General features: G+C 44.4%; 1 protein-coding gene across 1 annotated transcript; it reads left to right on the top strand.

Annotated features, from left to right (window-relative positions):
• The first annotated feature begins 2017 nt into the window (after nt 1-2017).
• Nucleotides 2018-4879, top strand: grpel1 (GrpE-like 1, mitochondrial). The gene is made up of 4 exons (XM_080486743.1): nt 2018-2163; nt 3102-3255; nt 3445-3526; nt 3957-4879. The coding sequence occupies exons 1-4, from the start codon at nt 2096-2098 to the stop codon at nt 4301-4303; spliced, it is 651 nt and encodes a 216-aa protein (XP_080342869.1). The 5' UTR covers nt 2018-2095; the 3' UTR covers nt 4304-4879.
• The last annotated feature ends 7944 nt before the right edge of the window (nt 4880-12823 follow it).

Here is a 12823-nt window from a genome sequence, read left to right as displayed (position 1 = left end):
GCATAACAATGAAAGGAGATGTTGTGCTTTCTGTAAATAAAGTGAGAAAAGCGGGGGCCCTAAGATTGAACCCTGTGGAACGAGAAGCGGAGGAGGGCTGAGAATCTGAGATGTTTATGGTAATGGTTCTACCTGACAGAATATCAACCTGTACAAAGCACAAGCACAAATGCTGACGAATGCAGTAAATTATTTAATAAATATTGTCCCTACCAGAGTAAAATATGAAGGTTTCATAACCTGTAAGGAATTCTGTTCATTGAGACTCTTTAAAAAAAAAAGAAAAAAGTGTGAGGGTCAAAACGAACAGCACCCACTAGTGGCCCAATATGTTAACTGAATAGTTTTCAGCATTTCTGCCACTATTGTCTAAACACACCATTTAAAAAATCAAGAGAGATTAAGAAGATAAAGATTAGTCTTAAGATTAAGAAGCTTTGTCATTGTACAAAATTCAGTGAAATTCAGTTTGGTTGCATCTCTTATAGCAGCAGCAGCACGTCACATTCACAGTCAGATAAATAACTAGTCTATGGTAAGGTGCAAAAGTTGTTTGAGTCATGGGTGTACAACGTGTACAAGACTGGACTCAGAACACAAGCCTGGGGAACACCAGTATTGAGGACGATGGTGGAGAGTGGAGGTACCCATCCTGACATGTTGGGGTCTGTTAGTCAGGAAGTCCTTGATCCACAGGCAGGGGGAGGTTCCAACTTGCAGGGTCTCATTTGTTGATCAGTCGACTGGGGCTGATGGAGTTGAAACCCCCAAACAGCATCCTGATGTATGTTTTGGGGCTTTCAAAGTGGCTGAGAGCGTTATAAAGGGCGATGGAGATGGCGTCCTCTGTGTTGCCGTGGAAACGTGATTCGCAAAAGCGATGCGTTTTCACTTGAAATGTTGTCGTGTAAACGGGGCCTTAAAGTGTTTCTGTTCTGGGAGTCAAACTGTATAGTCAACTTTAAAACTGTAAAATACAGAACATTTCAAGTGATGCAGTTCAAACTGATGATGAGAGATACTGTCATTAATTATGTTATTATATTCTTTAGATCTTTTTATCATTTTGTTAACAATTATCCTTAATTACATGATTATTTTACTGGAAATGATGGAAAATGTCATTGTGGTCAGTTTTATACAACTTTGAAAGACTAATTTATGCTAGGATGCAATTGTGCATGTTTGTCCTGACTTTAAAATCTGGAAGTATATAATCATCATTCAACTTGTCAAAGCTGAGTGTTTGAGATCATTTCTGGTGATAAAATGTGACTTGGATAGGCAGCAGAGGATTTAACCTTGTATTGGTGAAGGTTTTTCACAATTGTCCTTGATCATGTGCACACATGAACAAATAGACTTGTGTAAGTAGACATAGACATATGTAAATAGACTTCACCTCTCTGCCAGTTAGAGCTGATGGCTCACCATCTCCGCCATCTTGGATGGGTCTGCTTCTCTATGGCATTCATAGAGGACGGGTGTTTTCGCAAATAAAATATTCACCAATCATTAGATTTTCACACAGTTTAGTTTAAGATAGAAACGAGACATGTCACTATGATCCAGGAAGCGTTAGCCAATGTGGCAAAAAATGTGGTTACTAGTTACTTTAAAAAAAAAAAAAACACTTTGCAAATTACAAGGTAATTAAAATGTAAACTGTGTGTGTGTGTGTGTGTGGGGGGGGGGGGGGGGGGGGCTCCACAAGCTAAACCAGCATAGAAGACGGATGGAGAAAAAATAAATATATACACTATTCACTGAGAAAGAGGCTTGACAATAAAATCATCTAACAAAAAGGACAGCAGGGTTGTAGAGTTTGGGGGATCTGAAGTTTAAAGACTCATTAGAAGAGAATACTAGACAAGCTGATCCTCATCCAAGATGGCTGCTCAGTCATTGGAAGTCACGTGGTATTCTGCTCACATAAGTCTGAACCGAACTGCAATGTTTCGTCACACGACTGTCTTTAAATCCGATTGGTCAAGCTGTGGGCGGAGCTCCTTGTTCTGTTGCGTGATTGGCGGAGGCCACACGGCGCTGCCATCAGGGTTGTACGTCCCGTCAGCGTGTGTCACAAGGAGGAAAAATGGCGAGCTGGTGTGTGCGAGCCGTGCGGCAGAGCTGCTCTCTCCTGGCTTCTCCTGCGGTGATCAGGTGAGCGGAGTTTGTTAGAAATGTGTATTTCTAATCCAGCTTTCGGTCAGGCTCAGTAGCACCGGGCTAGCTGCGTTAGCTTCCTCAGCATGGAACAGTCCTGAGTGTTGACCTTTAGATCAAAATCATCCGCGCGGGACATGTGTGTGTGTTTCAAACTGAAGATAGAATATCTTAGTGTCTGTTAATGTGTGTGTAAGACATTGTCTGCATTTCATTCATAAAAGCTGGGACATGATGACATAACGTGACATCCTGAGTATGCTAAGCTAACGTTGAAATCCTACGTTCAAAACTGGCTTGTTTGGGATCACCCCCCCCCCCCCCCAAAAAAACAAACTACATGTTAATTTCATTTAATTCTACCTTTTTCCACCAGTGTGTGTCCACTCTCACACATGGTTAAACAGGAAGTTGTCATGGAAAACCTCAAATCTAAAATCAACACAGGTTGAATCAGTTACTCAAGATGCTGAGCTGCTGGCAGGTCAGCGGCTCAGGGAATGAATCGGTCTGATACTGTGATTTAACAGGTCAAAGACCTAAGTCACCCAGGTGAATGACTGGGGAAAGCTTGATCATTTTACCAATTCAGGGGTCATAAGGTCACCCCTCTTATAAGTTTGAACTCTTAGTCTTTCATAATTCAACGTTTTTTACTCGGTGGCTTCTCATTGTTTTCTATTCTCGCTTGCATTCTTGTTCTTTCTTTCTTATCATTCATGTTATTTCTCTCGCATTGCATCTAGCTCTCTTAATTTTTTATCGTTTTCATTGTAATATTTTCTATGATCATTCTCTTGTGTTTGTCTCAATTCATTCATTTTAATTCTCTCGTAATGAGCAGGTGACTTCAGCTGGGGAGTAGCTGCCTTGTGTGTCGCCTCAGCTTAGAAAATGGGTTTAATGTACTTATTCTCCGTGTCCTTCCCGCCCAGAGCATCGCCTCGGTTGTTGTGCACGGCCACTCAGCAGAAGAGCGGCGCCGGGTCGTCGGAGGAGGCGGAGGCCGAGAAGAGCGAACAGAGCGCCGCAGACAAAGCTCTGAATGAGGCGAAGACTCAGCTGGAGGAGCAGGTGAAGGACATGACGGTGAGGACATCGGCACGCTTCAACACCACACAATGAGTCATGAAGAAAAAAAGAAATTTGATGAATTCTTTTAAACTAAAAAAAAAAAAAAAGTGCCAGTTGCTATCTAAACTATCTAAATGGTGACGTGATTCATTCAGTCATTCTCCGAGCTGTGTACTTATGATTCTTCCTCACCGCGTCCAACAGGAAAAGTACAAGCGGGCTTTGGCAGACACAGAGAACCTGAGGACGAGGACTCAGAAGATGATCGAGGATGCAAAGTTATACGGTAAAGATGAACCTCTGCGAGGTTTGAGTTCATCTTACACCTTGTTATCATTTTACCTTTTAATGTTGTGCTTTTGTTTGTGTGCATATGCAAGTGTGTAGAAATATATATACTTATAATCAAACCCTCCTGTACCTTGTGGAAAACTGTCCTAGAACAGTTGAAGAGCGAATACTTTAGGCATTATAGTCTATTTTGAATGAATGTGCAGGACTCAATATGACGTATGTAGAGAATTAATTTCTATATAATGGATGTTGACATAAATTGTGTAGTATTGTGCAGTTACAGTTATCCACCACTAGATGTCACAAAAGGACAAGCTAAGTCTTTCCCACTGTTGGACTTCAAAACCAACTACATGTAACGTTGAAGTTCAGCTTTAGTGATTCCATCGGGGTCAGTGGTTCGATGTGTTTCCCCCCATCAGGGATCCAGGGTTTCTGTAAAGACCTGTTGGAGGTGGCCGACATCCTGGAGAAGGCCACGGAGAGCGTCCCCAAGGAGGAGGTGACGAGCCAGAACCCCCACCTGAAGAACCTGTACGACGGCCTGGTGATGACGGAGGTGCAGATCCAGAAGGTGTTCACCAAGCACGGCCTGTCCCGGCTCAACCCTGACGGCGAGAAGTTTGACCCCTACGAGCACGAGGCGCTCTTCCACGCCCCCATGGAGGGCAAGGAGCCCGGCACCGTCGCCGTGGTGACCAAAGTGGGCTACAAGCTGCACGGGCGCACCCTCAGGCCGGCGCTGGTGGGGGTCGCCAAGGCGCCCTAGAACTGACCGGGCAATGGGATTGGTACTGTTGCTAGGGCGACGGACGACAGGTCTAAGGCACCCCCCCACACCCCCGCCCACCCCCGAGAGATGGGAACCCACTAGGACTCCGTATCTGGACAACATCCAGCAGTTTTTTAACAGCGGATGGTCGTTTCTGTTAGATTTCAGCTTGTCATTCGAGTCGTGTTCTGTTGTCGTCAGTCATAATATCAGTCACAGGCAGGAGGCGCTCACAACTTCTCCCACAGAAGCTCCAATCCTAAAGGAATAGAAGAGACCTTTTGTGATTAAATCATCATTTGGCTTGAGACTGTAGTGGTCACAGCGTGAGCATGACTGGTATCATTCCAGACTTTTGTTTAAAGCCATGGTAACGTCTCTCTTGAGCTGAAGTACATGCTGTGAATAAACCTGGAACACCGAGGGTGGGTGTGACTTTTACTCTCCTGTCACTCTCTCTGGTAAACCATCTCATTTCTCCACCACAGAGTTTCTCCGTCATGGCCGACATGCGATGTAAAAGTTTTATCTTTGTGGAAACGTGACATCAGAATAAACTGATCACCTTTGAAATGATCAATGGTCGAGTTGTTGATGCTTTTCACGTCTTCGCCCTGCAGTGATCGGGTGGAAAATGGTGGTCAGAGATTCTACAAGCAGTGCAGACGGCAGTCAGCCTTTACATTAGGACCACTGACGGTCGCAGTGATTCATGACTGCAGCTGCTAATGTGTCAGACCAGGAAGACTTTATAGACAAAAGTGTGATGCGTCACTTTTTCTATGGAAAGTAATAATAATTAAACTTTGAATGGTGAGAAAGCAAAAGACACAAGCTAGTTTATATGTGCTTGTGCAACCTGAAGTGAGGCCCAGCTCTCTGCCTCACCTGACGAATCACAATTTCACTGATTTTGGTGTGTAAAACATAAAAAATACAGAAACAACATTTTTGTGTCAGTACATAAAGCTCTGCCTGTCGAGTGTCATGTACTCCTATAGCCTGAAAAACTTTTAACAATGTTGGAACATCATTGAAGCAGTTTTCTCACACGACTCTGGGGCCTTGTTTGCACGACAACGTGTCGAGTGAAAACGCATCGGTTTAGTGTTTTCGGTTCCGAAAAGTTTCACGTTTTCACAGCAACGACGGAAACACTGAAAATGTAGTTTTCACGTTGGGCCACTGGTTGGTGCTGTTGGTAAATACTTTCATCAGCTGTCATCTGCCATCAGCCTGAATAAGATCGACTAATGTTTAGAAAGTTGACCCTAAAAGGGTATTTTTCATTTGAAGGTGCCACCATAACTCGCCTGGGACAAGCTGCATTCTTTTGTCCATCTGAAAGCCCCAAATTAGCCCCTCATTAACGTAACGTTAACCGTTGGATGCTTCTAACAGGAGAAATGTGTAGATCTGGATTCATTACAGGCCTGGAGACGGTCAAATTGCTCCTCGGAGTGACATTTCCACTTCCACCCTGAGACATGTTGTCACTCCGTCTGCCTCGCCGGAAGCTAATCAGCTTCATTGTAGATGAAATGAAACCTTGCGTCATCTTCCCCTCTCTCTCTGTGTCTCTGTCTCTGTCTCTCTCTCTCCTCCGCACAAACAGACTCCAATCTTCTTCTCATTTCCCGTCTCCTCCCTTCTTTCACTGCACATCTGACAAGGCGGAGCTAATTGATAGGCATGCTGTTTTCACCGCGCTCCCTCCTCAGCTCCGGGACTCCACCTGTTCGCTTGTCTCAGAAAAAGGGGAGGAGGAGGCAGAGGCAATTTACTCCTTCATTTTGGAGCGAGTGGAGCCGACAGGTTGGCGCTTCCTCATTAGGAGGAGGTTTGTTTCACCAGGATCCCTCTTGTTTCTGCTTTGACGAAGCCTCGCACGGACGGACTTTGATGTCTGTCATTAATGAGCCTCTTAAAAGACGTTAGATCGGCGCTCGGTGGGGAAGAAGTGACTCGGGCAACGTGGTAGTTACGAACGTTCACTGTGAAACCCGGAAGATGCTCACGACTGTCCAATCAGGACATTGTAATTTACAGTCTAAGAGGGTTGAACTGATGCAACACAGTCACCAGAATATATAAAGAACAGTCGTGACGGTGAGTCAAAGACGTCCAATTCTCAATGAGCTGAAAGTTACACGACGTGGTCCCCATCAGCTCTGCAGAGAGTGTCGGCTTGCCGTCAGATGCTTGTTTGTTTCTCTATCCTTGTTCATGTGAAACTTTGACTTCCTGTGTCTGGTGTAATCTATTCTATACAAATCTATTGTGACAACATCCTACCTCGTGAGAGGCTGTACGTTACATACTGATTGACAAGTTGGACGAATCCTCCGGGATTGAATGGATCTTCATTGCCACTCAAATCGTCCACATCTGGCCATGTAACAGTTGTTCAGGAACTTTAAAGAACTGAAATGTTGAAGTCATAGTTTTTTTTTAACCTCTGATGTCTCAACAGATCTAATTCTCTGTCTTTCATTGAACCAACCTGTATTTCTCAGCCCTGCTTCGCTTTCCAAAGTTTGACTGAGGACCGCCGATCTGGGTTAAGGATTTAGCCCTAATGAATAGTCATCGTGAGGCCTTGGGGATGGCGCGGGAGACAGAGACGTCTGTTTGTTTACGAAAGACGCTGGAGCGACTTGCCTCGAAGCTCAGTGTGGTGTCAAAGCAGGAGGAGGAGGAAGCTGATGGGAAGGAGTGAGGGGCTCTGAAGCCGATGGAGAGCCAGAACACAAGGGCAACGCAGGAGAATGAAACCGGCTTCAAAGCCAGCCTGTAATGGAAAAAAGGTCGAGAGCTGGTGGGTGGATGCAGATTGTCTGAAACTTTTTTTTTCTTCCTTCTTATTTCCAAGCAAACGAGAAGACAACATATTTAAGAGTGTTCAATTATTCATGTTCGGGGATCTTCTCCAAGCCCTTTCACTTCCAGTCCAACACGACTAACAAGAGCTTGGCAGCATTACCTCGGGGATGTTTGTTTACACGGATCAGATCGGGAGCGGGAAAGTAGCTCGCCGGGGTCAGACGACTGCCACGAGTTAGTTTTTTTTGGGCAACGCCGTACGCAGACCCTGCCAGCAGGGGGCGATCAGGTGCATGTTGAAATGAATGAGGTCAGTGCTGCTTGGCTGACAACAAGGCCCAGCGGAGGGGAAGAGAAGCAACGCAACAACAAAGCCCGGGGGGCAGGCTTCTCTCAGTGTTGGTGGCACCCAAAGCAGAGCCCACTTCACAAAGGAGGACTTCCTCCCCCACACACACACACTTCCTTTGAGAGGCCGCCGAAGCTCACGGGGTCCAGTGTGTTCCAGAGTGTCACAAAGAGAGAGACGCTGTCAACACTGCTATCTGTGAAGCCCATCACCATGCGTAATGGAGAGAGGCAGAGTGCGCCGGTGCTGTACGGATGTTAAATACAAAAGCAGCATGAAATAAAAAGGAGTTGTCCTCAGTCGGTCTGGATCTCCAGTTAAAAAAAAACAAAAAAAAAAACCCATCAACTGGAGCCTCGTTTTCACAGCCTAGATATATTGGACTTGATCTCACAACGCCGGTGAGGAAGCGAGTGCCACCCTGTGCGCTACTCACTCTTGAAACAACAAAACACAGAGTTTACCCATTTTCCTGTAACCAGTTTCTGCTGAGTCAGACTGAAGAGTATAATCTGTGTTTGCAAGCCACTGTTGTGCTCTTTAATGTGGCAGCGGCGCATTTCCTCACCTCCTCCCGGACCCTCTGCACACCATCTCACACAGATTCCTCTCCGCCTCCATCCACAGCGCTGCCTTTTCTCCCAGCAGCCCTCCCCTGACGATAATTAGGACATTTACCTTGCGTCGTAAACAAATCTGTCACAGTTAGTGTTGGTTACAGCGGGCTGTGTGTCTGAGGCCTACCTTGGGTCTGGGGGGGGGGGGTGTACCTGAGGGGTTGGGGTGGGAGTGGGGGGGTTCCTTATTGAGTGGGAGTTGTAGGAGGGCGGGAAATGGTCAGGGTCCTCGGGGAAATCTGACAAATGGAAATGCATCGTGAGAGTTCCCGAAGTAAAAATTTACAACAAGTTCTGATGGAAAAAAAAGCAACTATTTCGCTGTCTGTTGCAGCTGCAGAGGAGCTTTAAAGAAGCTCAGCTTTAAATCGCTCAGTTAAAAAAACAAACAAGTTTTCATCCCTTTTATCTCTGTATGGCAGCAGAACTTTGAGGTTTTTCAAGCAACAGTCAAGGCATGTTGCCGAGAGAACACTTGGCTTTCGAGACACTCGGTGGTTTTAAACATTTACAAACATAAGCAGTTGTAATTTTAGACAATGCAATAAATGAACTTCACAAATATCTTACATTTGACCTGCATGGTGGTCTTTAAGTGCTGCTCAGTCACATTCACATACAAAAGGTGGAAGCTGCCATGCAACATGTTGGCTCACTGGTGGTAGGGTTTTGCCCAAGGACATCCATCCATCCATCCATCCATCCATCCATCATGCAGACTTTTATCTTTGTGCAATTTAGTCACCAATTAATCCACAGGTGAGCTAAAGCATTTAAAATGTGCACAAAAATAGGAAATAAAGAAAAATGCTACCAATGTCGCGATTATGGCTTAAAATTGCAAAAAACATTTTTTAAGATAAAATAAGAAAAAATGTAAAACTAAACTGTAAATAAAACTCTCTAAGCTGTGAATTCTTCATTTCAAAGGTTAAACGTGTTTTAAAGAATTTTTATTTGCTGGACAGCAGGAAAGAATGGCTCCAAAAGGTGCAGCCCCCTAAACCATCCTGACAGGCCTGTCTTCTGATCGTGAGAACATACCAGGGAAAAGCCAGACAGGCTCAGGGAAAACATGCAACCTCAGCACCGAGAGGTCCCGGGCCCAGTGCTGGCACATCAACGCTTACACCGTTCAAAAAGAATCACAATATCTGATGACTGAACCAACTCTGCAGATGAGGTTTACGCTAAGTTTTCAAGTGAAAACAGAAACCTGTTTCCATGACAACAGATCTCGGAGCCACTGAAAACACAACTTTTTGAAAACGGCTCCCGACTCTGCCACCGTGTCAACGAGGGAAAAGGCAACTTTTTTGTAATTCTGCGAATGCTCATGTGCACTCTCACAAAAACTGGGTTCAAGGGACGACACGAACACGAGGATTTTAATAGGAAACTGCTGACGTGCTTTTATTCACAAAACGGTGCAAAAATCAAAGGTCAGTGAGAAAAAAACAACTGCAATATATGGCAAGGCTTCAGTCCTTCTCAGGTTGTGTATCTCTGTTTTGCTGTCTCACTCACAGAGACATGGAGGCCACAGGCGTTAATATGATTAGCCCCTCCTCCCTGGATCTTCCATACCACACAACGCAAATGAAATACAATGGGAAGCAAAATCATTTTCAAACCAACTCCTTTTCTATCCACTTTACCTTAACTCCCTGGATGACATCACAGGGTTAAGGAAAGGTGTTAGGAGGCTTCCTCAAGGAGTTAGGAAAAGACGATCATGTTGTTGTTACAGTCGAACTGCACTTCCACTCGGTGATGTAATAATAATCCCGCGGTGGCGCAGGTTAGTGACATCTGCCGTCGTGACAAAACTACATGAACTACAAAAAGTACATTTCTAACATTTCTCCTGGGGCTCTAACCGCTTATATAATTCTCAAATATCACAAGGTTTGAATTGAAATCAAAGGAAACGAGGCTCCAGGCTACGAGGAAGTAAAGTGAAACTGCTGCCAGGTGAATAAAAAACCAATCAAACTAAGAATAGGCTGCATAAAAGATTTACTTTACTGTGTTCGTTTTACAACAGTTGAATAACAGTCCGAGTTGGGATCTGGGTTTTAGATTATTTAAAGTTGTTCGAGGAAGATTAGTGCATTGATAATAACATGATCTGGGTTGAGTCAGCGTGAGTTTCCCTGAACACACAGATGAGCCGGTGTGTGTGTGTGTGTGTGAAAACTACATCACTTTGTGACGTTTCTGCTTCTTCTGTTTAAACTGACATCGTTTTCAAAATGTTGAAACGTTGCGTAAACGGGGCCTATCTAGCTGTAAGATATCCATGATATTAAGGTTTACTACACCATCGTCAGCATAAGTGGAGACTTTGAGTCGACGTATTTGAAGAACTGCAGCTAATATTGGGCTTGAATGTTTACGTCTGTTTGTCCACATGGCCGGCTCACTTCAATGCTTCTGTTTCTCACATTCCCATATGTACGACGCCGCTTCTCACTGTTTCCAGCTGAATCTTCTTGACATTTTATTTGATGCTCTACGATGTTCTACTTTTTCCAATGAGCAGTAACCGTAGCAAGTGGACCACTTACGCAGGAACTGTTTTTGCCTTTTTGAGAACGAACTCTGTTAACTTTGTGATCCAACCTGCGCTCTGTGTTTTATTCACTTCATACCTGCCAGACTCCATTAGTCAAACGGTTCAGACGTTCAGCGGAACACACATACGTCCAACGCTGTCCTCCGGGATGGGTTAATGAAAGCGCGGATTGCGCCGTCTCTGATTAGCCCATCATCCTTGAAGGATTATTGTAGGTCAGTGCGAGTGTTCGCGGAATTAAATCGCGGCCATGATGCGGCTCTGCACATCACTCATCGGAGCACATAACTCAACCTCACACGGTTCAAATGGGGAGAAAGAAAATCATGTGCCAAGAAGCTTCACCATTTCCATGAAAACAACCTCCACAGGCACATCTGGAAATCTAGACTGTCACATTCTATACTTGTGGAGTCTTGAGTTTTCCTGGTGAACTTTATACAGACGTGCCGCGGTGTATTGACTGAGGGGCTGGAACTACACGATCCACATGTACACGCCGCTATGCATGGCTGCGTGAACACGGAAAGACTCGTGTATATTCATCCGGTACAAGTGTGCGTCTTCATGCACTGGTGGTGCCAAGGAACATGTAGGCTTTTCAATCTGCTGGTCCAGTGGCCGGGGTGAGTTATCAACTCCAGGGCTGTTAATTTGAGATGACACAGTGTGACCAAGAAGGGAGCATGAAGGGGGCGGTGGCCTCGTGTGGCCCTTAATAGATGGTCACACCTTTCAGACCATGCGAGAGCAGATATGAAATGCGTTGGGGGAGGTGGGGTGGGGGTATGTTGAACGAATGTGTGTGTCCAAAGGTTTGTTATAAGAGAGGCATGGAGATAATCACTCCTCAGAAAGTCTGGCAGGTCAAACGGCTGCTTTATTGTGGCGGGTAAAGAGTGTTGAGAACATGCCTCACATTAAAACCACTGCATCCACAAGGGATTCTCTATAATCTGGATGTTAGAGGAGGAAGATGCTCTAGAATTTGGATGAAGTAACACTCCTATAAACAATTACATAATATCAAGCACTTTTGTATATTAATATTAATAATTATAATGCTAGCGCATGCAGTTTTCTTTAAATATTTATGAGCCGTTTTAAATTATGAGCACATCAATTTCTATAAATATACTCTTATATTGAGCACGAGCAAATGTAAGGTCTTTTAAAATAATCTGGATAAATACAAGCTTGATACACAACACACATGCACTAACAAATTCATTTCTTGCAGGTCAATGGATTATTACCAGCAACGTTTCAGCCGTCAGCCTGGTAAACTAACCTTGGCTGAGACCCAAAAGACTTTAACAGTATTTGGGTTGACAGAACTGGAGATGCATCTATACCGATATCAGTATCAAATCCGATCCGCACTTTTAAAGCCTGGCATGGTCAAACACCTTGGTATGTTACCAACCTCCTTCATCCTTCTGACAAAAACTGAGCTCTCAGGAACAACATTTATTTTACTTATTGGTTTTGTTTATGTGTGTTTTGTCTCTCTGTATCTTAGCTGTTGAAACAACCCTGTTTTATCACTTTTACTACGTATACTTAAATTTTTACAATTTTAGTGCTGTTTCTATCTGTCTGCTATTAATGCTGTTAATGCTTTGTTATCTTCATCTGTGAAAAGTGCTATTATAAATACATTTGACTTACTTACTTACTGTAGACTGTTTGGTTTCTCTCTGTAAAAAGCACCTAAAAATGACTGTGTTGTATTTGATGTGATATAAATAAAGTTGAATTGAATTTTGAAAATTGAGGGGAGGTGGTTTGTGGCAACACATTCAGTAGCCTTCGCATATTGTTTGCATATGAAGTATGAATTCGTCTTATGGCATTTATTTACAGAATCGTGTCGGCACTCGGTATCGGCACTCGGTATCGGCACTCGATATCAGCTAGTACATCGTCTGTCTCCACAGCTCGTTTCAGTGTCTTCATCGTTGTTTGTGACCTGTCTTGTCCTCGTGCTCGACCGTCGCACCGGGTCCCGGATGGAAACCAGATCCTTAACGGCCCGCCCGGCGTCAGGACTGACGGCGGCACCAAATCGCCTCACAAATTCCAGGCTGTATCTCGGTGACCCATTAACAAGCAACATCCCGTGAATATTTCATAGGCCTCGTCGAAAG

This window comes from Lipophrys pholis (assembly GCF_963383615.2).
Source record: "Lipophrys pholis genome assembly, chromosome: 18".
NCBI lineage: Eukaryota > Metazoa > Chordata > Actinopteri > Blenniiformes > Blenniidae > Lipophrys > Lipophrys pholis.
The sequence above is the reverse complement of the archived record's forward strand: the minus strand, read 5'-3'. Positions and strand labels throughout refer to the sequence as shown.

What these genes read in the sequence shown, in the direction of transcription:
- grpel1 (XM_080486743.1), top strand. Translation starts at nt 2,096, where the DNA reads ATGGCGAGCTGGTGTGTGCGAGCCGTGCGGCAGAGCTGCTCTCTCCTG. An exon ending in GCTTCTCCTGCGGTGATCAG is followed by an intron (nt 2,164 to 3,101) that starts GTGAGCGGAGTT and finishes CTTCCCGCCCAG; the next exon opens with AGCATCGCCTCGGTTGTTGT. An exon ending in CGAGGATGCAAAGTTATACG is followed by an intron (nt 3,527 to 3,956) that starts GTAAAGATGAAC and finishes TCCCCCCATCAG; the next exon opens with GGATCCAGGGTTTCTGTAAA.